The sequence below is a fragment of the Microtus oregoni genome, unplaced genomic scaffold, assembly GCF_018167655.1.
Source record: "Microtus oregoni isolate MIOR12 unplaced genomic scaffold, Mior012 000048F_ref0000485, whole genome shotgun sequence".
Classification (NCBI taxonomy): Eukaryota; Metazoa; Chordata; class Mammalia; order Rodentia; family Cricetidae; genus Microtus; species Microtus oregoni.
Genome location: NW_024543222.1, coordinates 11312488 through 11339845, shown reverse-complemented (window position 1 = coordinate 11339845; position 27358 = coordinate 11312488). Strand labels below are relative to the sequence as shown.

At 38.8% G+C, this 27358-nt stretch overlaps 1 protein-coding gene across 2 annotated transcripts in view; it reads left to right on the top strand.

Annotated features, from left to right (window-relative positions):
• The window catches only part of Cep112 (centrosomal protein 112), a 396051-nt gene that overhangs the window by 85649 nt on the left and 283044 nt on the right, over positions 1–27358 (top strand). For both annotated transcript variants that reach the window (XM_041635859.1, XM_041635858.1), the window contains exons 9-12: positions 1728–1814; positions 5602–5701; positions 8070–8188; positions 10120–10263. In XM_041635859.1, coding sequence (XP_041491793.1) covers positions 1728–1814; positions 5602–5701; positions 8070–8188; positions 10120–10263 — 450 coding nt within the window. The remainder of the gene's footprint in view (positions 1–1727; positions 1815–5601; positions 5702–8069; positions 8189–10119; positions 10264–27358) is intronic.

The following is a 27358-nucleotide window of genomic DNA, read 5'->3' as shown; positions in this document are numbered from 1 at the left end:
GGCGTGTACCACCACTGCCTGGCTGAGAATAGGGTATTAATTTATTCTTATTTTTTATTGTGTTGGTGTTAATCTGTGACTTTTAATCTCATAGTATTTGCTTTATGGAATTGTGTCACCTATGTTCAGTGTAATATGCTCTTGTTGGATTGTTTCCTTAATAACATGAAGTAACCGTTATCTCTTCTAGGTAGTGTGGGTTTGACATCAGTTTTGTCAGGTATCAGAATTCTGACACCCACTTGTTTCCTGGTACTATTGGCTTAAAATACCTTTGCCCGTTCTTTCACCCTGCAGTGTCTACCTTTTGTTTGTGAGGTTTGTTTATTGTATTTAGCAAAAAGAGGGATGTGTTTCCTAATCCAATTAGCTCTCCCATATATGTTGATTGGAGAGTCTAATCCAGCGCTATTCAGAATTGTTATTGAAAGGTGTATATTCAGTTCCTGTCATTTTGTTAATTTTATAGTGTTTGATGGTTTTTAAGCCCTTATTTGGTTGAGAAATGTTTTTGAACCTTTTTTTTTTCATATGGCTTCCTATATGTTTTTAATCATTCTCTTCTATCCAGAGTCTATCCACTGTAGCATTGGCCTAGTGGGCATAGATCGCTTTAACCTACTTTTGTCATGGAAAGCTTTTCTTTTTCCTAGCATTGTGACAGCTCTGTTGGATATAGTTCCTGGATGGGCAGCTGAGATCTTTTTCAGAACTTAAAACACATGCTTTCGTGCTCTTTTAGCTTTTAGAGTTTGCACTGAAAAGTCAGCTCTTACTCTGATAGGCCTGTCTTTCTGTGTGACTTGGTCCTTCTCTCTTGCAACTTTCAATCCACTTTGTTTTTTTCTGAATTTTTAGTGTTTTAACTAAAGTATAACGTGAGAATTTCTTTTTTTGGTTCTACCTATTTTGTGTTTTGTGTTTTGTCTGGATGGTCATCTAGTTTCCTAGGATGGGGCGTATTTCCTCTATTATCTTATTGGAAATGTTTGCTGTCTTTAACATGGGATTTTTTCCTGTTCTGTGACCATAATTCATAAATTTGACATTTTAACGCTGTCTCAAAGAGTCCCTATATTTGTTCTTTTATAATATATATATATTTAAATTTATTGTTGGCCTTAACAAATGATTCATATCCTTTGACTTATCATCTCCTGACCACTCTGTTTTTCACGTGATCCATTCTATTGATTGGAAGTTTTACTGAGGTTTTTATTTGTCTTATTGAAAAGTTAATGTTCGGTATTATTTGTTTGCTTTGTTTTTATTCCTATTTGAAATGAACAAGCATTTTTATTGGCCCATTACCTACCAAGTAATTTAGGCTGTTAGCCAGCAAGCTTCAGGGACCCTCCTGTCTCTGCTTTCCCAGAGCCATGATGCTAAGTGTGCACCACCATACCTGGATTGGTTGTTGCTGTTGTTTCTAATGTGGGCTCAGGACCAAGGTCATGCTTGCATCAAGTACTTTACTAACCGAGCCAGCTGCCTAGACAGTAATTTGCCATTTATAGGAATAATCTTTCTTAGAATGCCATATTTAAACAGAGAGGCTAATAGGAGTATTTTGAAATGATCAAACAGATGTGAGCAAAGAAAGAAGTTGGAAGCGACGTACTGGAATGGAAATACTAGACTCTGAAACACTGTGTGGGTTTGAATGTAAGAGCAGGATGCCACTATAAGATAACTTTCTGGTAATCTTTCAAATATTTCCCTTGAAGTTGGACATGAAAACAAAAATGATGGAAGCAAAGTTTTATGAAGAAAAACTTAAGCTGCAACAGAAACATGATGCCGATGTGCAGAAGGTAGGGTATATACATGTATGTTGTGTGCAGAATTTTCTGTGCTCCAGGGCTTGTGATGGGGCACACATCCATCATCTTTTTTCTAAGCAACAAGAAGGAAGCAACTCCTTATGTATTTAAGAAAAATGTATTTATTTTCCTTTCTTCTTCCCCATTCAAATCATAAAGCAATATTCTTGCTGGACTGAAAAATTTACCTTTGTTTAAATGAAAGTTTTAATTATAAATTTATGTAATGAAGTTTTATTATAAAATATCAAAATGAAGTAGAATTATTTGAGGAATAATACATTAATGTATAGGATAAATGAATTTGAAAGATGTTTGGAAGAATCATGGTGGTAGAGTCTGAAATCAGCTTCTTGGTATATGTATCAGTTACCTTACTCATCATCGTGACCAGTGCTGGACAAGAAACATATGGGAGAAAGGCTGTCCTTTGGCATGTGTTTTTAGAGGATACAGTCTACCACAATGGAGAAAGTTAGGGGGAATGCATCTCGGTGGCAGTGGGATTTTTCAACAGCTGATTATTTCATATTTGTAGAATGGGAGGTAGACAGGACAAGAAGTGAGGCTGGGTTATAAAACCTCAGTGATACCACTTCCGCCAGTGAGGCCCCATCTCCAAATGCCCCATGGTCTCTCAAAATAGTCCTGTCTCATGGGAAGTAAATGTTCAACACCTGCGCCTGTGGAAGTTACTTTCTATCCAAACCAAGCATTCTACCCTGGGCCCTGGAGAGTCATGCCCATCTCAAAATTCAAACTGCATCCAGTTAAGCTTCAAATGATTCCATAGCCTTACAGTTCCAGGGCTGTTCAAAAGTCAAAGGCTTTGTTTCCCTGAGAATCAAGGTAGTCCCTTAAATGTGAACCCTTTTTAAAGTAAAAAGTTTTGTTTCCAGCATGTAATGGCATGGGGTAAATCATTTACATTCCAAAGGAGAGTAAGGGAGAATAGAAAAGAAAGACAAGACCAAAGTAACAGTGAAATTCATGAAAAATACCAAACCTTCCAGCTCCATGTAAGGCATCTGTGGCTGTGGTAGTATCATCTGGGCTCCATTGGACTTGGAAACCTTGCTTCTCCAGCTTGGCTGTCGTAACACAGATTGCCTCTCTCTCGGGCCATTGCCTGGTCTCAATGATTTTCTAGAACCTGGCACAAACTTCTGTCACCTTCTTATTCTTCATAGTTGCAAAGCCAGCACCACATGAACAACGTCATATCTTCAAGCCAACTTCAGACGTATCCTGGCCCCTTGGGCCATAGCTGAGTTGCCTCTTGTGTCTTTGAGGTTGAATCTGGTAAAAGCGCTTTTCTAGGTAGCCTGATTGAGCAGGGTTCCCTGCTGGCTTTCTGTGTTTAGTCACTCTCTTTTCTTTTCTTTTTTTTTTCTTTTTTTATTGAGAAAAGGAGAAGAAAAAAAAAACAAACAAGTTTCCACCTCCTCCCAGCCTCCCATTTCCCTCCCCCTCCTCCCACCCTACGCCCCCTCCTCCCACCCTTCTCCCCCTCCCCCCACTCCTTTCCCCCTCCCTCTCCAGTCCAAAGAGCAGTCAGGGTTTTCTGCCCTGTGGTAAGACCTAGGACCTCCCACCTCCGTCCATATCTAGGAAGGTGAACATCCAAACTGGCTAGGCTCCCACAAAGCCATCACATTACGTAGGATCAAACCCCCGTGCCATTGTCCTTTGCGTCTCATCAGCCCTCATTGTTCGCCATGTTCAGAGAGTCCAGTTTTATCCCATGCTTTTTCAGTCACAGTCCAGCTGGTCTTGGTGAGCTCTCAATAGATCAGCTCCACTCTCTTTTCAAACGAAACATCTTAGGTGATTTTGTTTTGCTCTCTAACCCTGCTGGATGTGTGAAGTCTTATGCTTCACGACTCCTTTCCTGTCTTGGTCTCGCATCTGTGCTTTCTCTTTAAAGGCACTGTCTCTTGAACAAACACTCATTTTTTGTCCCCACCTTCTCTCCTCAACTGGATTCTAACTTTGTTTTTTCTTTTTGCCAAACTGTATATTTTGTTCTGCTCTCAGTCTCTGTAAACCTGACTAAGACAGTAGGTAGTGTTTATGCCGCATGCCGGGTTAGTCTCTGTAAACCTGACTAGGACAGTAGGTAGTGTTTATGCCGCATGCCGGGTTAGTCTCTGTAAACTTGACTAGGACAGTAGGTAGTGTTTATGCCGCATGCCGGGTTAGTCTCTGTAAACTTGACTAGGACAGTAGGTAGTGTTTATGCCGCATGCCGGGTTAGTCTCTGTAAACTTGACTAGGACAGTAGGTAGTGTTTATGCCGCATGCCGGGTTAGTCTCTGTAAACTTGACTAGGACAGTAGGTAGTGTTTATGCCGCATGCCGGGTTAGTCTCTGTAAACTTGACTAGGACAGTAGGTAGTGTTTATGCCGCATGCCGGGTTAGTCTCTGTAAACTTGACTAGGACAGTAGGTAGTGTTTATGCCGCATGCTGCGTTAGTTTTGTTGTCTCATAACTTTCTTTGTCTATGACTTTTTAGTTAAGCTTCATGTAGTTTCAGGATATGAGCGGATTGCAGCCAAATTCTTTGCCAAAATAAAACATGTATGGCATCTAGCCCAGTTTCCAAGGGAGCCATGACTCCTGATACAACATCAGACTGTCCTTTACTGTCTCCATTTATATTGACATTCTAGTTTCCCAATCTTGAGCCGTAATAGCTTATTAAGCTCTGCTTTTGGTATTCTAGGGTTTCTTTAGCCTGCTCTCAAGTCTTCCTCGTCCCTCCTGTAAACTAGTTCCAAAGGCCTGAAGAACCACGTGGTCAGGCTTATCACAGCAGTGACCTCATTTCTTGGTACCAATTTATTATATTAGTTCATTTCATACCACTAATACCAAATACCTGAGAACAAACAGCTCAAGAAGGGAAAATTATTGTGGCTCATGGTTTATGGGGATGTGTTCCAGCGACCATAGGGTTAAGACTGAGGAGAGAAAGGTGAGGTTGAATGCTGCTAATAAAAACACTAAGAAAAGGTCCTTTGGCCTCCTTGAGCAGCTTTGCTTGAGCTTGGTTGAGGGTGTGGGACTATGGCTGACTCCCACTTCTCTCTGATTTTCTTTTGAGCTCCTGGGTAACATTTTCTACTGTTTATTAACGCTTCTATTTTGGTTATTTACTATTTTTTTGTTGTGAAATATAAAATCATGGTTGCATTTATTAAATGTGAAAAAACTGATACATATAATTGCTGTAAAAAGTTACTAAGTGTTTGAGATCTTGAGTTCATTTTATCTTGATTCATAAAGCAGAGCTAGATAGAGATGAAGCCTGTTCTACATCATCTTCCCATACATCTAGGAGGTCTTGGCTTTAAGCAGGGAAAGACTAGGGGACTCTCGTAGGAGGATCGATCCCTGGACATATTCAGCTGGAATGTGTTGCATTCCAGTGCAGTGTAGTGGCGTGGCCTACCCAACAGAGCCCGCTTCTGATGACTTCTCTCTGCCACCTGATGACAATTTAATTTCCAAGTCATGCTTTAGGGATTCATGTAATTCATTCTTCACAATCTTTTTAAAAATATATGTGAAAATTCTAAACAAAACATTTAAATATAAGTTATTCTTGTGTGTTAACATTTTTATCAATGTATATAAAGTAAGTTTTGTATTTAGGTGGAATCATTTATGAGATGGATAGACTTGCAAAATACTTTCCTCATACTTTCCTCACATGTGGTGATATGGCCTATACTTAATTCTGTAAACTAAAGCACTGTGCATCCTTTTTGCAGATTTTAGAAAGAAAGAATAATGAGCTAGAAGATTTGAAAATCTTATACAAAAAGAAACAAGCTGAAACCGAGGAAACGATAAGAAAGCTTGAGAAGAAAGGTGATGGTGTGCCATGTGAATCTGCTGAGATGATTTGATTTGTTTTGATGATTTAAAATTTAAAAATAAAATTTAATTTCTGAGATTTTGTGAGCATCCATCAATAGGTGAAATTTATATGAAATTTCATGTGACTAGGTAAAATGTGTGTGTTTTTTGAGGCAGAGAGAAAGAGAAAGAGAGATGCAGTGGCAACTGGGACTGACAGAAAAAAATATAGAATATATTTCCCACTTACACATTCATTGAAAAGGAAAAAGAAAGCATTAAGTATTAAATTGTATACAGTATGACCTGAAACATCAAAATTTTCAAGTATTCACAAGAAAAATGTCACATTTTGAGAAATTAACTTTTGTTTTATTTTGTTTAGTTGGACATGATTTAATTCATTCCAGAGAGGAGTTCCTCATTTTGGGGTAGGAACTCAAAAGTTGGTGAGTTGTGTTTGTGCGCACTGGGCAAATGTTTGACCACTGAGCACATCTCGAGCCCACAGCCTTGTGGAATTTAGCACATGCTTTGATAAAGGCTCAGAATGTTTACAGATTTGAGATTAGTGAAAATGAAATCGAAGAATTAAGATTTGGTAAAGGAAGAAATATAGACAGTGGGTAAGAATGAAGGGCCAAGAGAGACTTTGATCTAGGATGTGCCAAGTTTATTGGGTTTCTCCACAACCTGAATGTGGTGGGGTGGATAGTAATACTCTTGACAGTTAAACAGGGCAGTTACATGTGAGAACTAAGCAGAGAAGTAGGCATTTTCAGATTAATTTCCTGCTTTAAAGGTTGCCAAAAGTAATTATATTGTTTCATTTTTTCCTTAATTGTTATCAGTGATAGCTAAAGTGTTCTGTTTATTTATAGACTTTCCTTCTCATTCTGTTTCACAGTAGGCACTTCAAACATCCTTAAACTTGAAAAATATTTAGGCTTTAAGAAAAACTGTTTCCCTGCCAGGCATGGTGATGCATGGCTGTAATCCCAGCATTCCATTCTGGGCAGGAAGATTTCAGGTTCCAAGTAACATAGCTACACAGTGGTACCCTATGACAAGAATCAATAGCAGCAACAAGAACAAGAACAACAAAACAACAAGGTCCACACACATTTTTTTAAGGGTTTTAAAATGAAGTTCAATCTTAGTTTAATGTTGCAAAAACGTGTTATACATGCTAAACATGAGTGTGCAGTCCACTTGGGTTCTTCTCCTTTACAAGTTGTATAGTTAAGATAAGAATAAAAGAAACTTCTGGGGAAATATTTCTGAAAATTCCATTTTAAAGTAATAAAAACATAGATAAGATGTTATGTTGAAGTAAAATTATGGCTTAATGTATTTTGTAATTTAGTTGGTTAAAATTTATTAAAGAAAATTTCACTTAAACTATGTCATTTTAGCTAGAGAAAAGGAAGGAATAACATACAGTTTTTAAAAGTCTAATGACATAAGATTTGAACATGATTATAAACTGCCTAGCAACAACAGGATGTAGCTTCTGTTATTTGGTCAGCCCGTAACTCCTGAGAACTTGTCTATGTGGCACTGTTACACCTTTGAATAAAAAAATGAAGCTGACATATCTTTCTCCTCAATGAAAATGACCTTATTTAAGAGGAAAATGGCAAGGAAATAGATATAATGTCCTAAGTGATTCATTGGAGAAAAAGATCTGATTTTGTGTAAATTAGGGGGATTTCTGTCTCTCATTGCAAGGGAGGGATCTGCTTGGTGAGTGTTTTAAAAAGAGGATACCCTGTGCTCACGCTCCATGAGGAGAAAATTTCCGACAATGGAGGTGGTTAGGTGATGACACTGGGTACTAAAAGGAGGGGTCCTCGGGAGCCAGCAGAGAGAGGCTGGTATATTTACGGTGAAGTTTGAAGATGTGGAAGAGGCAAGAGATGGATCCTGAGAGCAGCTGGATCATAAGGGGCCATTTCCCCTGTCAGAGCCTTAGCCCCATATCCTTTAGGGAAGGGGAACCTAGCATGATCCCCAGCCTGGCACTCATTATGGGATCTGCACCAATATGTGGACTCTTTAAAGTGACAAAGGCCACATTAGAGGAGAAATACTTGAGGCTAGCATGGGAGCCAGTATCTTAAAAGCAAGTGGCTGATGGAGTTTCTATAGCAGCTAACCTGCTGTTTAAATGTTCTGGGGAGAGAGTAAAGACTAATTAATCAAGCTCACCTATGGTTATAGAAATGATCAAAAAGCAAGAAATTAGAGGGGTTTTAGAAAAAATGTAAGGCTTAGTGAAAACTTAAATCATCTATTAAATGTATCATTACATAGATATCACCAAATTCTAATGTGGTTCCTAGAAGTGGTTTAACTTTATTTTCATAATTTTTGACAGTTCAGATCCTTATACGTGATTGTCAAGTTATCAGAGAGACTAAAGAAAACCAGATAACAGAGCTGAAGAAGATGTGTGAGCAAAGCAGAGAGTCTCTGAATAACGACTGGGAGAAGAAGGTGAGCACCCAGAGTCAGCCACGGGACCTGCGGAGTGTGCGTGAGAGGGGCAAGCCCAGCAAGGGCGGAAAATGATTAAAACTTCAGGATTAACTACAAATAGCCGGTGCTCATGTTTTGGTATATATCATTCTCAGAGTCTATGGTTTATAAATAGTTTTTGTTTTAGAGCCATATTTTTTTTTACTTAGTTTTTATTTGAATTAATGTTTTACTTTTTTTTTTTTTTTTTGGCAGAGCCAGAGGTGTTAAGTAAAATGATAATGGAAATGATGGTTTCAATTTGGGATTTGGGTAATTTCTTGTTGTAGTACGGAGCGGCGGGCTGTGTCCTGCCACCCGGCTAGCTTTACCTGAAATAATTACACGGAAACTGTATTCTTCTAAACACTGCCTGACCCATTAGTTTCAGTTTCTTATTGGCTAGCTTTTACATATTGATCTAACCCATTTCTATTAATCTGTGTAGCCCACGAGCTGGCTTACCAGGAATGATCTTAACCTGCGTCTGTCTGGAGTGGGAGAATCATGGCGACTCCCTGAATCAGCTTCTTTCTCCCAGCATTCCGTTCTGTTTACTCCGCCTACCTAAGGGTTGGCCTATCAAATGGGTCTAGGCAGTTTCTTTATTAATAAGAAATCACTCCCACATCAATTTCTCTCTTAAAATGCTAGGCACCACTATCTAACCAGACTGAAGTTTATAGTGTAAACTTGTTTTGGTGAGTAAAATCCCCAGTGAATAGTTTCTTCTGGCATGCCCTGGGGAAGCACTGAGGTGTTGGTACTGGGGTTTAGGAATCATCTTGGGTCACTTTTAAGTACGAAGTAGCCCTGCATTGAAAAACACAGACTTTAGACAAATTACAGATGCAGCAGTAAGATTTGAAGGAGTGCTTACAGTAGTCAAAACTGCCTACATTAAATCTGCAAAGTCCAAGGATCTTCCAGGTGGCCATTTCTGAGTCATCCTTACTCTTCTTGTTGAGCTTGAACCTGGAATGAGATTCTTGGGATTCTTGCTAGGCTGGTTCTGTACTTGCCTGCTTTTCTGCATCTGTTTCAGTATCTCCTTGGTCAGGTGAGGATTCACCCTGCCTGTGATAGCCCCTTGCCTTTCTCCCTTTTCACAGAGAGCGAGTCAAAAGCATCTGTTAGACTCTTCGGAACCCCTGCTTTCTCCATCTCATACAGACACTGGATAAGCTGCTTTCCTAGTGAGATCCGAGAGTGAGCAGCCACAGGCAGAGGCAAAAAGCTGTGCTCTTCCTGCTCAGCTTTCTGCCTCTGCCCTGAAGCTCACTGCTGCATCCTGTCCAGGCCTCCACTTTTATCTGCTTCCTTTACCTTAGTTCACAGTGATTTTGTTAAAGCTTCATTCATTTGGTCAACATAAGGCTATCAGTCAATTAAGATCTTTGTATATGATACTTGCCATGTTGTCAGCCTTGCTGTATATTCCACTCATAAATGTGATCTTTGTGTTTGTTGTTTGTATTGATTATGGAATGCTGAATGAGTATCTTACTGGAAATTTGTATAGGAGAAGAAGCATTTTCCTATTTGTATTGTACAAATGAAATAAATAATACAGTTGTTATTCATAATGAACAACAATAAGATTATTAATATTTCTGTTTGTGTATTTTTCAGACTCCTAATAATGTTTCATTGAGAAATGTACTATTTATCAGATTTACTTACTTTCTACCCAAGTCAGAAAATTCCTTTAGTATTGCCCACCTATTGAAATTTCCTGTTCTGGAAAGCAGAGGAAAAAAATGTATGCTCTTTGTGTGATATTTTTACTTGTGAGTCTTAGACTCTTGTTCAGATCACTTTATAGATATAAATAGGAACATTAGAAAACATTTTAATTATCAAAATAACATATTCCATGATAGTGAAAGAGTCTTGTCTTCATTGTGCAGCTTCACAATGCTGTAGCAGAAATGGAAAAGGAAAAATTTGAGCTCCAGAAGCGACATACGGAGACTATTCAGGAGTTGCTGGAGGACACAAACGTGCGGCTGAATAAAATGGAGGGTGACTACCTGGTGCAGACACAGTCCACAGTAAGTGCTTTTCTCTTCTGTTTCGCTCTTCACATCCGTCTTGTTTTCCATGTCAGCACCCTCACTGATACACATTTTATATAAATTTGTTACTAAATTTAAAGTAAAAGCTCTACTCTCTTACTTGATACAGTGAGAATGACAGCCCCTGGAAGTTCACTAAGATGTCAGACTCTGGATTGTTTGATGCTACCTCTGTGCCTTAATTTCTTAGAAGTGGTTGCAAATTCTTTTCATTTACTTTTAGTTCAGACATAATTATTTTCTTTTTAAAATTCTTTTATACTGGATATAAGGGCGATTTTTGATGATATTTGAAGTTGGTGTGATGGAAATTGGGAGTGTTTCTGCTCTGACAGAGTCTCCTAGCAGAGCTTCCTGACTGAGGCATGTAAATACACATGTCACCTGGAGAACTATCAAATCCTTAGCAGTTTGGGGGTCTTCTTAACTCTTTGAATGTTAAGTTTTCTTTTTTCTTTGATAAGAAAATAATAGTTCTTGGCAATATTGAATTGCTATATGAATGAAGTTACATAATAAGCTTTCAACAGTTAGGGTCTTTGAAAATGCACCATCTAAGAATTAGAGAGTCATGTGAGTGAAAAAGAAAGACTTGCTTTAAGAATATAATTAGTTGCTTGAAGATGGGATTTTTGATCTCCGTTTCTTGTAAAAATGACAAAAGCAGATGAAAAGTTCAGAAATGAAGATGGACAAAACCCACAAAAGTTAATAGAACTTTTGGAGTTTGTATTAGTTACATTTATGCCATCGAAAGAAAATGCTGTACAGAAACTGTGCAATAAAAGATTCGTTTGGCTGACTGTTTCAGAGGATCTCTCAGTCTGGGAAGGCTGTAGAGTTCATGGTGACAGGAACATGTGGCAGACGCTTCTTATGGAACAACAAGTTAAGAAACAAAGAAATTACTGGCAAACAAATTATACAGAAACTAACCTTCAAAGGCTCGCCCCTAGCTAGTAGGGTCTACCACCTAAAGGCTTCACAGACTACTGAAACAGCACAGCTACTGGGAGACCACACTTTCAAAACGTGACTTTGTGAGAAACAGTTCAGATTCAAATCATAATAGCGTTGGAAAGGCTGAAATTGATCTGACAGGTTCAAGAAAGCCCAGGACTCTGGGAACCATGGCTGAGCTGTTCCACACAGCCTGGGAGGCATCAGGCAGCTCAGTGAGTCTGCAATATTGGGCTGCTAGGTATGAAAGAAGAGGCAAGGGTGGGGCAGAATGTGTTGATCATAATGCATTTGCATGTGCTTGAAATGTCCCTGATGCAACTTTTTTAAAATTGATTTTATTAATCTCTACATTTTTCTCTGCTCCCCTCCCTGCCTGTCCCCTCCCCTTCAACCCTCTCCCAAGGTCCCCATGCTTCCAGTTTACTCAGGATATCTTGTCTTTTTCTACTTTCATGTAGATTAGATCCATGTATGACTTTCTTAGGGTCCTCATTGTTGTCTAGGTTCTCTGGGATTGTGATTTGTGGGCTGGTTTCTTTGCTTTATGTTTAAAAACCACTTATGAATGAGTACATGTGATAATTGTCTTTCTGGGTCTGGGTTACCTCACTCAATATGATGTTTTCTAGATCCACCCATTTTCCTGCAAAATTCAAGATGCTGTTATTTTTTTGTGCTGTGTAGTACTCCTTGGTGTAAATGTAACACATTTTCCTTATCCATTCTTTGATCGAGGGGCATTTAGGTTGTTTCCAGGTTCTGGCTATGACAAACAATGCTGCTATGAACATAGTTGAGCACATGTCCTTGTGGTACAATTGTGCATTCTTTGGCTATATACCCAAATGTGGTATTAGTGAGTCTTGAGGAGGGTTGTTTTCTAATTTTCTGAAAATCGCCACACTGATATCCAAAGGAGCTGTACCAATTTGCACTCCTACCAGCAATGCAGAAGTGCTCCCTTTACCCCATAACCTCTCCAGCATAAGTTGTCATCATTGTTTTTGATCTTGGCCATTCTTACAGGTGTGAGATGGAATCTCAGAGTTGTTTTGATTTGCATTTCTCTGATGACTAAGGATGTTGGGCATTTCCTTAGGTGTCTTTCAGCCATTTTAGATTCCTTTGTTGTGAGTTCTCTGTTTAGTTCTGTAGTCCATTTTCTTATTGGATTATTTTGATGACCAATTTCTTGAGTTCTTTGTATATTTTGGAGATCAGACCTCTGTCTGATGAGGGGTTGGTGAAGATCTTTTTCCATTCTGTAGGCTGTCATTTGTCTTGTTGACTGTGTCCTTTGCTTTACAGAAGCTTTTTCAGGAGGTCCCATTTATTAATTGTCTCAAGGTCTGTGCTACTGGTTTTATATTTATAAAGGAAGTGCTTCTCCATGCCAATGTGTTCAAGTGTACTTCCCACTTTCTCTTCTATGAGGTTCAGTGTGGCTGGCTTAGTGTTGAGGTCTTTGATCCATTTGGAGTTGAGTTTTGTGCATGGTGATAAATATGGATCTATTTTTATTCTTCTACATGTTGATATTCAGTTAGGTCAGCACCATTTCTTTTTTCCATTTGATATTTTTTGCTTCTTTGTCAAAAATCAGGTGTTCGAAAGTGTGTGAATTAATATCCAGGTCTTCAATTCGGTTCCATTGGTCCTTTTATGCCAATACCAGACTGTTTTCAGTACTGTAGCTCTGTAGTAGAGTTTGAAGTCAGGGTTGTGATGCTTCCAGAAGTACTTTTATTGTACAGGATTGTTTTGACTATCCTGGGTTTTTTGCTTTTTCATATGAAGTTGAGTACAGTTCTTTCGAGGTCTGTGACTATGAAAAGACCACACCTAAGAATAATAGGTATAGAAGAAGGAGATGTTCAACTCAAAAGCACAGAAAATATATTCAACAAAATCATAGGAAAAAACTTTCCCAACCTAAAGAAAGATATACCTATGAAGATACAAGAAGCTTACAGAACACCAAATAGACTGGATCAAAAAAAAAATGTCCTCTCATCACATAATAATCAAAACACTGAACATACAGAATAAAGAAAGAATATTAAGAGCTGCAAAGGAAAAGGGCCAAGTATCATATAAAGGCAGACCCTATCAGAATTATACCTGACTTCTCAATGGAGACAATGAAAGCCAGCAGGTCCTCGTCAAGTGTTATGCAGATATTAAGAGACCATGGATGCCAGCCCAGACTACTATACCCAGAAAAACTTTTAATCACCATAGAAGGACAAAACAAGATATTCCATGACAAAATCAGATTTAACCAATACCTAGCCACAAATTCAGCCCTACACAAAGTACTAGAAGAGGAAAACTCCAACCCACGAAAGTTGGCTACATCAACAAAAACACAGACAATTGATTATCTCACAGCAGCAAATCCCAAAGAAGGGGAAAACATACAAATTACATCACCACCAACAAAAACTAAATTAACAGGAGATAGCAATCACCAGTCATTAATATCTCTTAATATAAATGGACTCTACTCACCTACAAAAAGACACAGGCTAACAGATTAGATAAAAAAACAGAATCCATTCTTCTTCTGCATACAGGAAACACATCTCAACCTCAAAGACAGACATTGCCTCAGAGTAAAGGTTTGGGAAAAAAAATTTCCAATCAAATGAACCTAAGAAACAAGCTGGTGTAGCTATTCTAATATCTAGCAAAATAGACTTCAAACTAAAATCAATCAAAAGAGACAAAGAAGGACATTTCAAATTAGTCACAGGAAAAATTCATCAAGAGAAAAATCTCAACACTGAATATCTATGCCCCAAATACAAGAGTACCCTCATATGTAACAGAAACACTTCTAAAGCTTAAATCATACCTTTAACTAATAGTGGGAGACTTCAACACTCCACTCTCACCACTGGACAGGTCAGTAAGACAAAAAATGAACAGAGAAATAAGGGAACTAACAGATGTTATGACTTAAATGGACTTAACAGACATTGATAGAATATTCTATCCAAACAGAAAAGAATATACCTTCTTCTCAACACCTCATAGGACCTTCTCAAAAATTGACCACATACTTGGTAACAAAATAAACCACAACAGATACAAAAATAAGTGGAATAAACTCATGGATCTTATCGGATCACCATGGCTTAAAACTAGAATTCAACAGCAAAACTAATTCCAGAAAGCCCACAAACAAATGGAAATTAAGCAATGCTCACCTGAATCATCAATGGGTCAATGAAGAAATAAAGGGAGAAATTAAATACTTCCTAAAATTTAATGAAAATGACCACACAACATACTCCAACTTATGAGACACAATGTAAGCAGTGTTAAGAGAAAAATTTATAACACTAAATGCCTACACAAAGAAGCTGGAAAAATCCCACACTAGTGAATTAACAGAACATTTGAAAACTTTAGAACATAAATAGAAGCAAACTCACCCAGGAGAACTACTTGGCAAGAAATAATCAAATTGAGAGCTGAAATCAACAAAATAGAAACAAAGAAAACAATACAAAGAATCAATGAGACAAAGTGTTGGTTCTTCGAGAAAATCAACAAAATAGACAAACCTTTGATGTGGGAGTGTCATATATCAATCTGTTGATTTCATTGGTTAAGTAATAAACAAACTGCTTGGGCTCATAGCTTAGAACATAGGCGGGTGGAGTAAACAGAACAGAATGCTGGGAGGAAGAGGAAGTGAGGTAAGACGCCTCAGACAGAGACTCGACAGCTCTGCTCTCTGGAGCAGAGAGACACCATGCCCCACTCCCGGGCAAACACACGCGATGAAGCTCCGACCCAGGATGGACGTAGGCTAGAATCTTCCCGGTAAGACCGGTGTACACAGTTTATTAGAGATGGGTTGATCGGGATATCAGAATTAGCCAGTAAGGGCTAGAGCTAAAGGGCCAAGCAGTGTTTAAAAGAATACAGTTTCCGTGTAATTATTTCGGGTAAAGCTAGCTGTGGGGGCGGCCGGGTGCCAGGGACGCAGCCCGCCGCTCTTATTACTACAAACCTTTATCCAAACTAACCAAAAGACAGAGAGAGCACCCAAATTTACAAAATCAGAAATGAAAAGGGAGACATAACAACAGACATGGAGAAAATACAGAGGATCATCAGGTCATATTTTAAAACCTGTCCTCCACAAAATTGGAAAACTTAAAGGAAATGGACAACTTCCTGGATAAAAATCACTTACCAAAATTAAATCAAGACCAGATAAGCAAATTAAACAGACCTATAACTGCTAAAGAAATAAAAACAGTCATCAAAAGTCTCCCACCCCCAAAAAGCCTAGGACCAGATGTTTCAGCTCAGAATTCTACAAGACTTTCAAAGAACTAATACCAATGCTCCTCATATTGTTCCACACAACAGACAAAAAGAACACAGCCAAACTCTTTTTATGAGGCTACAATTACCCTGATACCCAAACCACATAAAGACATTACTACGAAAGAGAGTTACAGACCAATCTCACTCATGAACATTGATACAAAAAATACTAAACAAAATACTGGCAAATCGAATCCAAGAACACATCAGAACCATCATCCACCTGATGCAACTTTTTAAACTGAGCGACTAAGCAAGAGCAGACAGCAGGTGTGGATGGTCTCTTCCAGCTTGTGGAGCACAGGCTCGTCTCACTTGTAACTCCAGGAGAACACTGGTGATCTTCTGGAGAGAAGAAACAGTCTCAGAGTTTGCCGTAGTTTGCTGGCTGTGGTGAACAGAATTTCCAGAGCCTCCGAATCCCTTTGGGTAGCAGGCTGTAAAGCACCACTTCCTTCCAATGAAAAACTGAGTTGCTTATGAGACAAAGAGTATCAAGATGCTTTTAGACTTTTTAACTCAGTGTTCAATGCCAGAAAACAGTGGGGCCATGCCTATAAGGTGATATTAGGAAAAAATTTGGTCCCTAGTGCTTCCCAAATGAATAAGTAGTTTTAAATACTTGCAAATCCCCAGGGTTTATGCATGCTTGTTGTAAGAGGCTGCTTGTTTGTTTCCTGGCCACCCAGACTCCCGAAATAATCACACAGAAACTGTATTAATTAAACCATTGCTTGGCCCGTTATCTCTAGCTTCTTATTTGTTAACTCGTATGTCTTAATTTTACCCATTTCTATTAATCTGTGTATTGCCATGTGGCTGTGGCTTACCAGGTAAAGTCTAGCAACTATCTCCCTCAGGGCTACATGACTTCTCCCCGACTCTGCCTCATTTCTCGCATTCAGTTTAGTTTTTCTCACCAGCTCTGCTCTACTCTATCACAGGCCCAAAACAACTTCTTTATTAATGAATGGTATTCACAGCATACAGAAGAGAATCCCACATCACATGCTAAATGTCTCTATAGTGCTTTTAGAAATGGCATTTGTCATTGTTTTGATCTCTTTAATATTTTTCCTTGTTTTGTTATGAGAAATGTATTCATAGAAGTTATTTTTTTAAAAAAGAGCTTTTCATTCTGTCTCTTAGGTCTTATTTTGTGTTTTCTATTCTTGCAGTTTCTCACTGTTCTTTATTTCTCTCTATGAAAGCTTCTTTGATTCTACCCTCATCAATTCATCCTTTAATAGGTTTGCTCCTGCGTATTATGTGTTTTACTTTTTATTTCAACTACTTTTTCATGCCAAGTATTTTCATTTGACTCTAAAAAATCCCTTCTCACCAGTTAATTTGTTAATAGCATCTTGAATATATTTGTTAGTTTAGATCTATTTGTTCTAACTATATTTAGACTATTATAATGTACTATCTATTATGAACCATAAAATGATATATATTATTGTCCTTGTTAGTTTTTACTGTCAACTTGGTATATTCTAGAGTCACCTGGGTAGAAGAAACCTCAATTGAAGAATTGTTTAGATCAGATTGTCCTGTGACCGTGTCTGTGATAAATTGTTTAGATTGATGATTGATGTGGGAAGATCCAGTCCTTTATGGGTTGCACTGACTCTAAGTAGGTAGGTTTTATGTATATAAGAATTGTTAAGCATGAGTTAATGAGTGATCCAATAACCAACATTCTTGTTTCTGTTTTTCTTCCTGTTTGTGTTCTTGAGCTGACTTCCCTCAGTGATGGACTGTGACCTAGGAGTATAAGCTGAAATAACCCCTTTTTCTTGTATTACTTTTGGTTATGGTGTTTATCACAGTGACAGAAAGCAATCTTGGACAATTGTGTAGTAGCAGGCTGCCTGTTTGTCCTGGCAGCCCAGAACTGAAATAATCATACAGCAACTGTATTAATTAACTCACCGCTTGGCCCATTAGCTCTAGCTTCTTATTGGATAACTCTTACATATTAATTTAACCCATTTCTATTAATTTGTGTATCGCCACATGGCTGTGGCTTACTGGGTAAAGTTCCAGTGTCCATCTCTGGTGGCTACATGGCTTCTTTCTGATTCTGCCTTCTCTCTCCCAGCATTCAGCTTAGTTTTCCTGGCCTAGCTCTGTTCCCCTATAGCTCTGTGATAGGCCCAAAGCAGTTCCTTTATTCTTCAATGGTAATCATAGCATATAGAGGGAAATCCCACATCACAATTACATTGCTTTTTAAAAATAAATTTATTGTCTTTCAATATAGCTTCCACAGGTCTCAGTTATTTTGGACTGAGGACTCATGTCCCTTTGGTTTGTTATTCTGATATGGATTTGGGAAAGCAGGAGATCAAGTTCTTTTATTGGTCAACAATAGCTTGTGCTGCTTTGTTTTATGTCAACTTGGCAAAAGCTAGAGTTCTTTGAGAGAAGGAATATCAATGCTCCTTATGAGATTGGCCTATGGGCAAGCCTGTGATTGTTTTCTTAATGATGTGTGAGAACCCACTTTTCTATGTATGGTGTTGCCCCTGGGTTGGCGGTCTGAGATTGTATAAGAAAGCAGGCTGAGCAAGAGCAAGCCAGTTAGCTGCATTCCTCCATGGCCTCTACATCACTTCCTGGCTCCACGTTCCATTTTTGGTCCTAGTGTTTTATCTTGGCAATAGAAAGCAAACTAAGAGTTTGTTCAAGTCGTGAGGAAATGGTGAGCCTCACTTTAGAGACTCCTGAAAAGGCCCATTGGCAGCTTCCTATATGTAAGATGGAGGCCTCACCAATTCTAAAAGGAATATAACTTTCGAGAGAGATAGTGTTCCTATAATAGAGGGAGAGGTAATCTTTCAATGAAAGAAGCCCTAACTTCATCAGTTTTATCCACCCTCATTCCTGCTGTCTTTCTGTGTTTTCTCTCCTGCCTATTTCCCTGTCTCTAGCCCCACTCCTTTTTCGCTCTTCTTTTTTCTTCATCTCTTTTCAGTTTTCCTGTTCCTTCCCTTTATCTTGATTTCCCTCTGTTTCTTTCTTTCTCTTCCCATCTTCCTTCCCCTACTCATATCCTTCCTTTTCCTTCTTATTTACCTGCCTCTTCTGCTTCCATTTCCCCCATTCTCCTTCCCCTTCCTTTCCTTTTTTGAAACAAGGTTGCTCTGCCCATCTCAGGCTGGTCTGGCACTTACTATGTGGCTATGGCTAGTCTTCAGTGCAAGTATCACCTGCACATTGCCACACAAGTCCTGCTTTTTACTGAGAGTGCAGGATTTTCGCCTATATATATGCTTTACTAAAGGTTTTTAAATTGTTCTTTAACAGGAGTCTTTAATCTTTCCTGTTGTTACTTTTTTGTGACTACTGATTAAAATCTAATCTCATTGTTTTCATGTGCATGACTACCCTTGTTTTTCCAGTTTCACTTCTGAGTCCTTCTTCCTCTCTCTTGATCTGCCTTGGCTGTTGTGTATGTAACTTCCCTTCAGTGAAGTTCTCCATGGTTTACAGCTACCTAGTTTCTCTGCCTTAGCTGACATCATTACTGTGGCTTATAGTCACTCTTGATGCTCAGTGTGCATGTCCATCTTCCTTATTGAGCAGAACTGTCCTGCCTGAACCCTTTCCTTTGATGGTTATATTTAGAATTAACTCCCCACATTCATAAAGAAATAGGGTTTGGAGAATATCTTTTTCAGAATATTATTTATGATATTTTTGACATTATTATTAAAAGTTACTTATTTTGGGGGGCTTGAGTGGTGGCTTAATGGTTAAGAGCACTTGTTGCTCATACAGAGGACTTTTGTAAGTTACTGGCTGCTCTACTGAAGCTCACAACTGTCTGTAACTGCAGTGTTAGATGGTCGAATGCTCCCACGACACTGCACACATGTGGTGCACAGACATCCATGTACATAAGACACCCAGACACATCAATTAAATAAATAAACAAGTAAATGAATAAATATTTTTAAGAGATACATTTTTGCTATACGTGTTTGTCATGGATTTTAGCCTTTTAAACATATGTAACAAGTATTTTACCTCACTGCTGTCCATTGACTAGAACTTATATGAAATGTTAAATATTGATGGAAATCATAGTATCATAGTTTTTGTGGCGGGTTTCAAGATAGGTTTCTCTGTGTAGCTTTGGATTTGGAGACTGTCCTGGAACTCTCTCTGTAGACCAGGCTGACCTCAAACTCACAGAGACCTGGCAATCGTAGTTTTTAAAACAAAGTTATTCTTATTTCAAAAGGTATGCAAACTTACAGTTCGAAGAAAAGCTGCTTCTCTAGTGTCATTATTTTGCTCGTTGCCTAAACAAGCCCGCAGATAGTGGGTTTCAGGATGGCATTTCATGCATATTTTGTTATTCTTTGTCGTCTTCCCACTCCTCTCCCTCATCCCTTATCTCCTTTTGCTGTTGTCCCTTTCCTTCTTCTTCCGAAGCCCTGCTGCCCTCTTCTCACATGTGTTCCAGTCCCCTGTTTTCTTTCCGCCCTCGAGAGCTCTTCCTTCCCTGCTGTTTCTTACACAGTACACACAAACACACACATGCCCAAATGCACACACATGGACACGTACACTCAAGGGCACATCCCCACACTAAAATCTAGGATTTGCATATGAGGAAAAGACATAGTGTATTTCTCTTTCTAAGTCTGATTTATTTTGTTTCATATAATGATTCCAACTTAGAATTATTTTCCTGAAAATATCACTTAATTTTCTCTATAGCTAAATAAAAATTCATATATAATATATAAAATGTATAAACCCCCCTCCTGTTAATAATGCTTTTATCAAGAAAGACACTGATTAATATTTGCCACAATAATTTACTTATATATTCTTCTTAGCAAATTGCTTCTATTGTCAGTTTAATGCTGGGTATTGTTATTAAAAAAACCAAACATAAACATTGCAATGTGATAGGTATATTGATTACTCAGTACTGGATAATAAACGACTGTAATTTAGATGACCTAGAATGGCAAAGATACATTGCCTTAACAGTTCCCAGCCAGGTGGTAAAACTCAGTGTCTGCAGAACCTGTGGTCTTTGAAGGTGCTGTGGGAGAAGGATCCTTTTTTGCCTCTTTTGACTTCCTTTGGGGGTAGGCAGTCCTTGACATTCTTTGGCTCCCGGCTGTAAGCTATGTCATCAGCAGGTGTTCTTGTGTGGATCTGTGCCAGTGTCTTCACAGAGCCTTTGTGTGAGGCCAACTGTTTTTGCACTCGAGACCCTCTGTGACCTAGTGATTCATACTAATTCTGAAAACATTCTGTTTCCATTAAAATACACTTACATCTGGTAATTGAGCTTAATGGTAAATAATTTGCTTAGACTGTGGAAGGCCTTGGGTCTAGTTTCCAGCACTGCCCCAAACAAACAAACAAACAAACAAACAGATAACAAAGTCACATTACTTACAAGTCTTGAACGTTGGCTTTAGTATCTCTTTGTATGTTAGGTGCAGTGAAGAACAGTAGGTAAAAAATTATGTTTAATTGTTTCCACTTTAAGATTGAAAATACTGAAAAGTAAATAATTAGGTCTACGAAAGAGAAAGACATACTTATTCTGGTGCTTTCTATTTCTTATAGAAACTGGTTTTCAAAGGGGTGAATTTGGTACTTTCATCATCAGCTAACCACAACAGGATGGCTGATACATGCTGTTTGCTGTTTGTTTATGCTGCTGGGTTTTCTTATTTATTTGTTGGGGCTTTTTGAGAGAAGATTTCAGTTTATAGTCAAGAATGGCATCAAACTTAAACATCTACTGCCTTAGCATCCCGGCTGTTGATATTACAGTGTCTACTGTCATATTGGGGTTTACCATAGTTAACAGAACCTTAATTAATTATTCATTTAAAATAAAACTATTAAACCATAGCATATGAACATAAGTAACAATATTTAATACTTGCAGTCTGAGTACCAAATATAAATGTTTTATTATATCTGTGCATACATGATAAAGATATACAAGCAAATTAAATTTTACAAAGAAAAGAAATTGAATGACATATGTCATTGCTTTTTACTTTTGTCAATCTTAACATCTGGCTTAATAGAAGGTGACTGGGTTTTCATTCACTTTTACATTTATTCTATTATGATTTCATATAGTGTCACCTCTAGAAACTGCATAGACAAACATCATTGTCTTCATGTAATTTAAAAATAGATCTGAACTTGCTGACCTACCGAGAATCAAAGGGTCTCAGGAATTTATTGAATTTTGAGAATTGCTACTGTAAGACACAGGTTTATGATTTTTTTTAGCAGAATTCTTCCATGTACTAAATTTAAAAGTTGTGTACAAAACATACATAAGCACATATTAAAATGTATACTTGCTTACAAGAGTATTACTTTTACTATTGGCCATCTATGCTGACATAATCTTTTTACTTAATTTTATCTCATTAAAAATGTCCAGTAAAGATAATACTGATGTCCCTCAGGACCCACCCATAGGTGTCTCTAGACCTATAACCAGATTGAAGGCTAAAGGCCCTTAGTGGGGAGGTAGAAAGTGCAGTCCATGAGAAGGTACACCAGACTACTAAAGAGCTTAGTGAGCTTCCTAGTTCATTCAAGCAGAAGTCTGGGGATATGTGGAAATGGATTTTAAGGGTGTGGGATAATGGTGGAAGGAACATAAAACTGGAGAGCAGTGGTAGCACAAGAGGGAGGCTTCAGTAACTGTAGGTGTCGACAAACCTATTCCAGATTTCCAGATACCTTAAAAATTCATCCTTAGCCGGGCGATGGTGGCGCACGCCTTTAATCCCAGCACTCGGGAGGCAGAGGCAGTTGGATCTCTGTGTGTTCGAGACACCAGCCTGGTCTACAAGAGCTAGTTCCAGGACAGGTTTCAAAGCCACAGAGAAACCCTGTCTCGAAAAAGCAAAAAAAAAAAAAAAAAAAAAAAAATTAAATTCATCCTTATACTTCTGTTGCTCTAGAACCACTTTTGACATCAAAATCTGTAAGTATACAAATGAATAAATCTGTTTCACAATAGAATTTTTATTTTTGTCTATTTGGAAAGAAAAGTGCACTTTAGATCTAAGAGGTCATTGTCAGATTTCATTCTGGTTTTGGAACTTTGAAGCATTCTGAATATTGAATTTTAAACTGCATGTTCAGATTTCATTGTACATGATAATAAGTGAAGAGAATCGTGGAAAGAGCAGGTTTGAATTGAGAATTCATCAGTGCTGCACAGAGTTTGTGAGAAGTTCCTGATTTAATAACTAAGCCAGGTAGAGTTCAAGACCTGCCTAGGATGGAAGACCAGACTGTCAGGGAGAATAATGTCCTCTGTTATATTATTATGCTTTTAACATTTTTGCTTTTTGTTGAGTCTTGTTTTATTTTATGGACATTTATTGTAATTTTGTCCATTTTGTCAATGTCTTTTGACATTGGCAGTAAATTTCTAATAGGAGTCTCATAGATGAAACTTTCTATTTTTAAACAAATACTAAAACACTATCTCTAGTCCTAAGTGGTGTTTTTTATCCTGTGCTAGGAACTGAGTGTAGGCAAGTGACCTGTCACTGAACTGTATCCCTGGTCCTCTACTCTGCATTTTATGTTATTAATCTCTTAGAGGTTGGAAATAAAGACCCATACTTCCTAAGACTTACTGAAATCGTATCTATAGTACTTCATACCAAGATCGTGTAGTTTTTACAGCTTTCTCTCTTTTTAAATATATTTTCTTAATTCTAGTTTTTTTCATCAATCTCGTAGCACATTAGAGTCAAACCAGAAAGACTGGTACTTTTTTCACTTCTTGCTTATTTAGGTTTTTTTTTGGAATCGTGTTTTTATTTCTCTGAAACTTTTCCTACGAGTTGAGTCCAGGCCATTGATGCCTCATCTCTGAACTCTTCCAAAAACCTCTCAGTTGCCCTCTCTGTCATCTCTTGCTCTATATATGCCAAATTCAAATTTCCCCATAATCAGAAACTAAATTTCTAATCTAATGCCTATAGTAACTTCTGCTTATAAACAGTGTCCACTTTAAGAAGTGCAACCAATTGCCAGCCAGAAGCTCCCAATGTGGGAAGCTATAATGTGTATCTAAGGTAACCTTTCATTTCCTGTAGTCCCAGAACCTGTCCCTGGTTCTGTTGTATACCACTAAATTCCCCTATATTGTCTTCTAGAGCCTGCGAAATAGGATGTTGCATTAGCATCCTTTCTTTCAGGTTTCTTATACTAGTTTTAGGGCTGCACTATTTTATATCCTTTAAGCTCTTTATGTTCTTTTTAAAGATGACTTTGGCCAAATATTATTGTTCTTAAGGTACTTCATTCACACCTATAGGCCTTCTTTTTTAATTATTTTTTAGATTATACACACCTATAGGCCTTCTTTTTTAATTATTTTTTAGATTATAATATAACTTCTGTTCCTCTCCAAACCCTCCCTTGTACTAGCCCTGCCACCTTTCAAATTCATGTCCTCTTGGGGCTTTGCTCTACAATTTTGCATTTTGATTGATTGTGGTTTTCTGTAATGGTCTCTGTCTGTTGCAGAAAGATATATCCTTGATGAGGGATGAGGACTACACTTACCTGTGGGCATAAGGACAAATATTTAGAATGTAGCCAGAATCACGCTGGGTTAGTGAAGTCGTGGTTGTAGGCTCTCCAGTGTCCATGACTGCACAAGCCGTGGGAAGTTGGTTGGTTTTCCAGTACCAGGCATGGATTCCTTTTTGTTGAGTGAGTCTTAAGTCAGTTAGAGAGCCGTCAGTTACTACTAAGGTATTCTTAACCACTATTGCACCCTTAACATTACAGTGTTCTGCTGGTAGTTGTTGTGGTTTGTAAATGTCATGGTTGTTTGGGGGGAGGGGTTCTTACCTGCTTTGGAAGCTTGCATGCCTCTTTCTGGACCATGAAAACCAGTCCTTGGAGAGGAGCCATTTAAGTTGGCACCAGCTCAGGAGCCTCTGGGCTGAAATGGATGGTGTCTTCGACTGTAGAGACTTGCCTTCTACCTCTGGGGAAGCAATCAAAGACAAGAGCAGCAATATATAATGTTTTGGGAGTCTCTTGGGTAAAAATGACCAGCAACACAAAAGAGGGACTCTCACGCTTAGAGTTGGAGTTTTATTAGATAGGTTTTATCTATTGGAGGGAGCACTGTTATCCCAGACAAGGAAATCTCTTTAAACTATATGTGTTTATTTATGTACAGACTTTTGTGTGTTATAGTTGTCTCAGTCTGGGTTTTTATTGCTTGATGAAATACCATCACCGAAGCAACTTGGGGAGGAAAGAATTTATTTGACTTATACACATTGGTGTTTACCATTGAAGGAAATCAGGACAGAAACTCAAACAGGGCAAGACCATGGAGGGGTGCTGTTTACTGACTTGCTCCTCATGACTTGCTCAGCCTGCTTTCTTTCTTTCTTTCTTTCTTTCTTTCTTTTTTTTTTTTTGTTTTTTGAGACAGGGTTTCTCTGTAGCTTTTTGGTTCCTGTCCTGGAACTAGCTCTTGTAGACCAGGCTGGCCTCAAACTCACAGAGATCCGCCTGTCTCTGCCTCCCGAGTGCTGAGATTAAAGGCGTGCACCACCACCGCCCGGCTCAGCCTGCTTTCTTATAGAGCCTAGAACCACCAGCCCAGGGATGGTACCACCTACAGTGGGCTGTGCCCTCCCCCATTAATCACTAATTAAGAAAATGTCTTATGATTGGAACATCTGGAGGCATTTTCTCAATTGAAGTTCCCTCCTTTCATATAACTACCGTGTGTCAAGTTGACATAAAACTATCTAGGACCAGCTCTTTTGCCTGTCACATGAAGCAAGGGGTGGGAGTGAGGCAATCTTTTCCACCTATGCCACCACATGGAGGGGAGAGGGATCAGCTCTCCTGCTTTCTCATTCTTAGGCTCAACTCTAGTGTGCTGTTCAGGTGATGTGCATGCCTGTGGTGAGAGATAGGGCCATCTTTCCCAAGTGTGGGGGGGCCAGGTCTCCCCTGGGGGAGGCAAGGCCAGCTCTTCGACTGTAGTATCCAGTGAGTGGTAGGAGCAGCAATCCCAGGGCCAGTGAAAGGTGGAGCATGATTCCAGAGACCTCTTGTATTAACACAGGCCATGGACGTCATCACAGACCCTAACCAGGCCTATGTGTTGGCCTACCCCAACATACCTCACCTATGAACTGTTAGAGCTGGTAAAGGGGATGAGATCTAAAACAACAGGATCTCCAGGACACAGGACAACCAAGGATATCCAGGGAGAGCCCCAGTGAGAGCTCATATCAGTGGTGGTGGCATCATAGGTGAAGTCAGAGGCCTAGAGCCAGACTAATGACTTGCGGCAATGAACACTTAGTACAGATGACTATAGACTCAAGGGTAAACTGTGCGACTCAGTGGGTCACCCTACGGCACCCAGACAAGATTCTTCTGTCTGTCTGTCTGTCTCTCTGTTTTGTTTCTTTGTTTTGTGTGGGTTTTGGTTTTTCTTTTAAATTTGGTTTGTTTTGGGGGGAAGGTTGCAAGCACAGAGGGCAGATGTGAGGGATGAGAAGATGAGGGGGATCCTACCCACACCTCCTTTAAGTGTTTCCTTGTCTAGTCTTCCCACTACCCTCACCTCACTGATCCCCCTGTAACCTCTCATGGTCCTTTGTCCTGGCTCTTATTGACACGCCAACTAAAGTCCATTTATCTAAACATTCCAGTATAAGATCTGCACGAGAGGATATACAGTATTTGTCTTTTGGGACCTAGGTTACTTCTCTCAGTATAATATTTCAGTATAATATTCTTGCCAGTATTATACAAGATTTTAAATTTCTCCATATCCCCAACATTTGCTATCCTCTTATTGGAGCATAAACAGTAGTTTCAAATGAATGGAGACAAGTAAGGATGTGTGCGTATCTGTCACCAGGGTCCTTGTTAGTATTTGGGATTTACAGAATCTATAGGTGTCCGAGGAAGTGGCCACCAGTTCAAACCGTGGCATTCATAGGAAAATGACAAGGAGCCACTTGTGAGCACTTGCTTTATATTGCAGGTGCAGGGAACGACTACATCTTGAGCTCACAGATACCTTTTAAGGTTCCGTGAAATTTTAACAGTTGATCAGTACCCAAATTAACATTTCAAGTTCACTTTATCTTTGTTATTAATCTCCAGTAACACTGGACATCTGAGATCACAATACTGTTTTGATGTCTGCCACTTTCTTCACTGAAACAGTGGATTTCTTTTCCTCTCATCCTTTTTCTTTCTCTTGTAAAAAAAAAAAGTAGTCTGGGGGGCTGGAGAGATGTCTCTGAGGTTGAGAGCACTGGCTGCTCTTCCAGAGGTCCTGAGTTCAATTCCCAGCAAACACATGGTGGCTCACAACCATCTGTACTGAGATCTGGCGCCCTCTGGCGTGCGGGCATACATCGAGGCAGAATGTTGTATACATAATAAATAAATCTTTATATAGGAGACAAGGAGACCCAACCCTCACTTTGTGCAGTGTTTTTCTCAGAGCTTTTGCTGTCTCAAGTTGGCCACCCTCTGCTTTGAGTTTCTTGTCCAGTCCTCACTCATTCTCCAAGATTAGAAAATACCTCTAGGTATTTTCTAGACTAAAAAATGGGGGCAACTTAGCAAATTCTAACTCATCTTTTGTGGTTCTTCATCTTCCTTACATCCAGTCTGCCTTGGGCCTCCTCTAACACCTTCTTGCTATTTTATTTTTAGATGTATTTCTGTG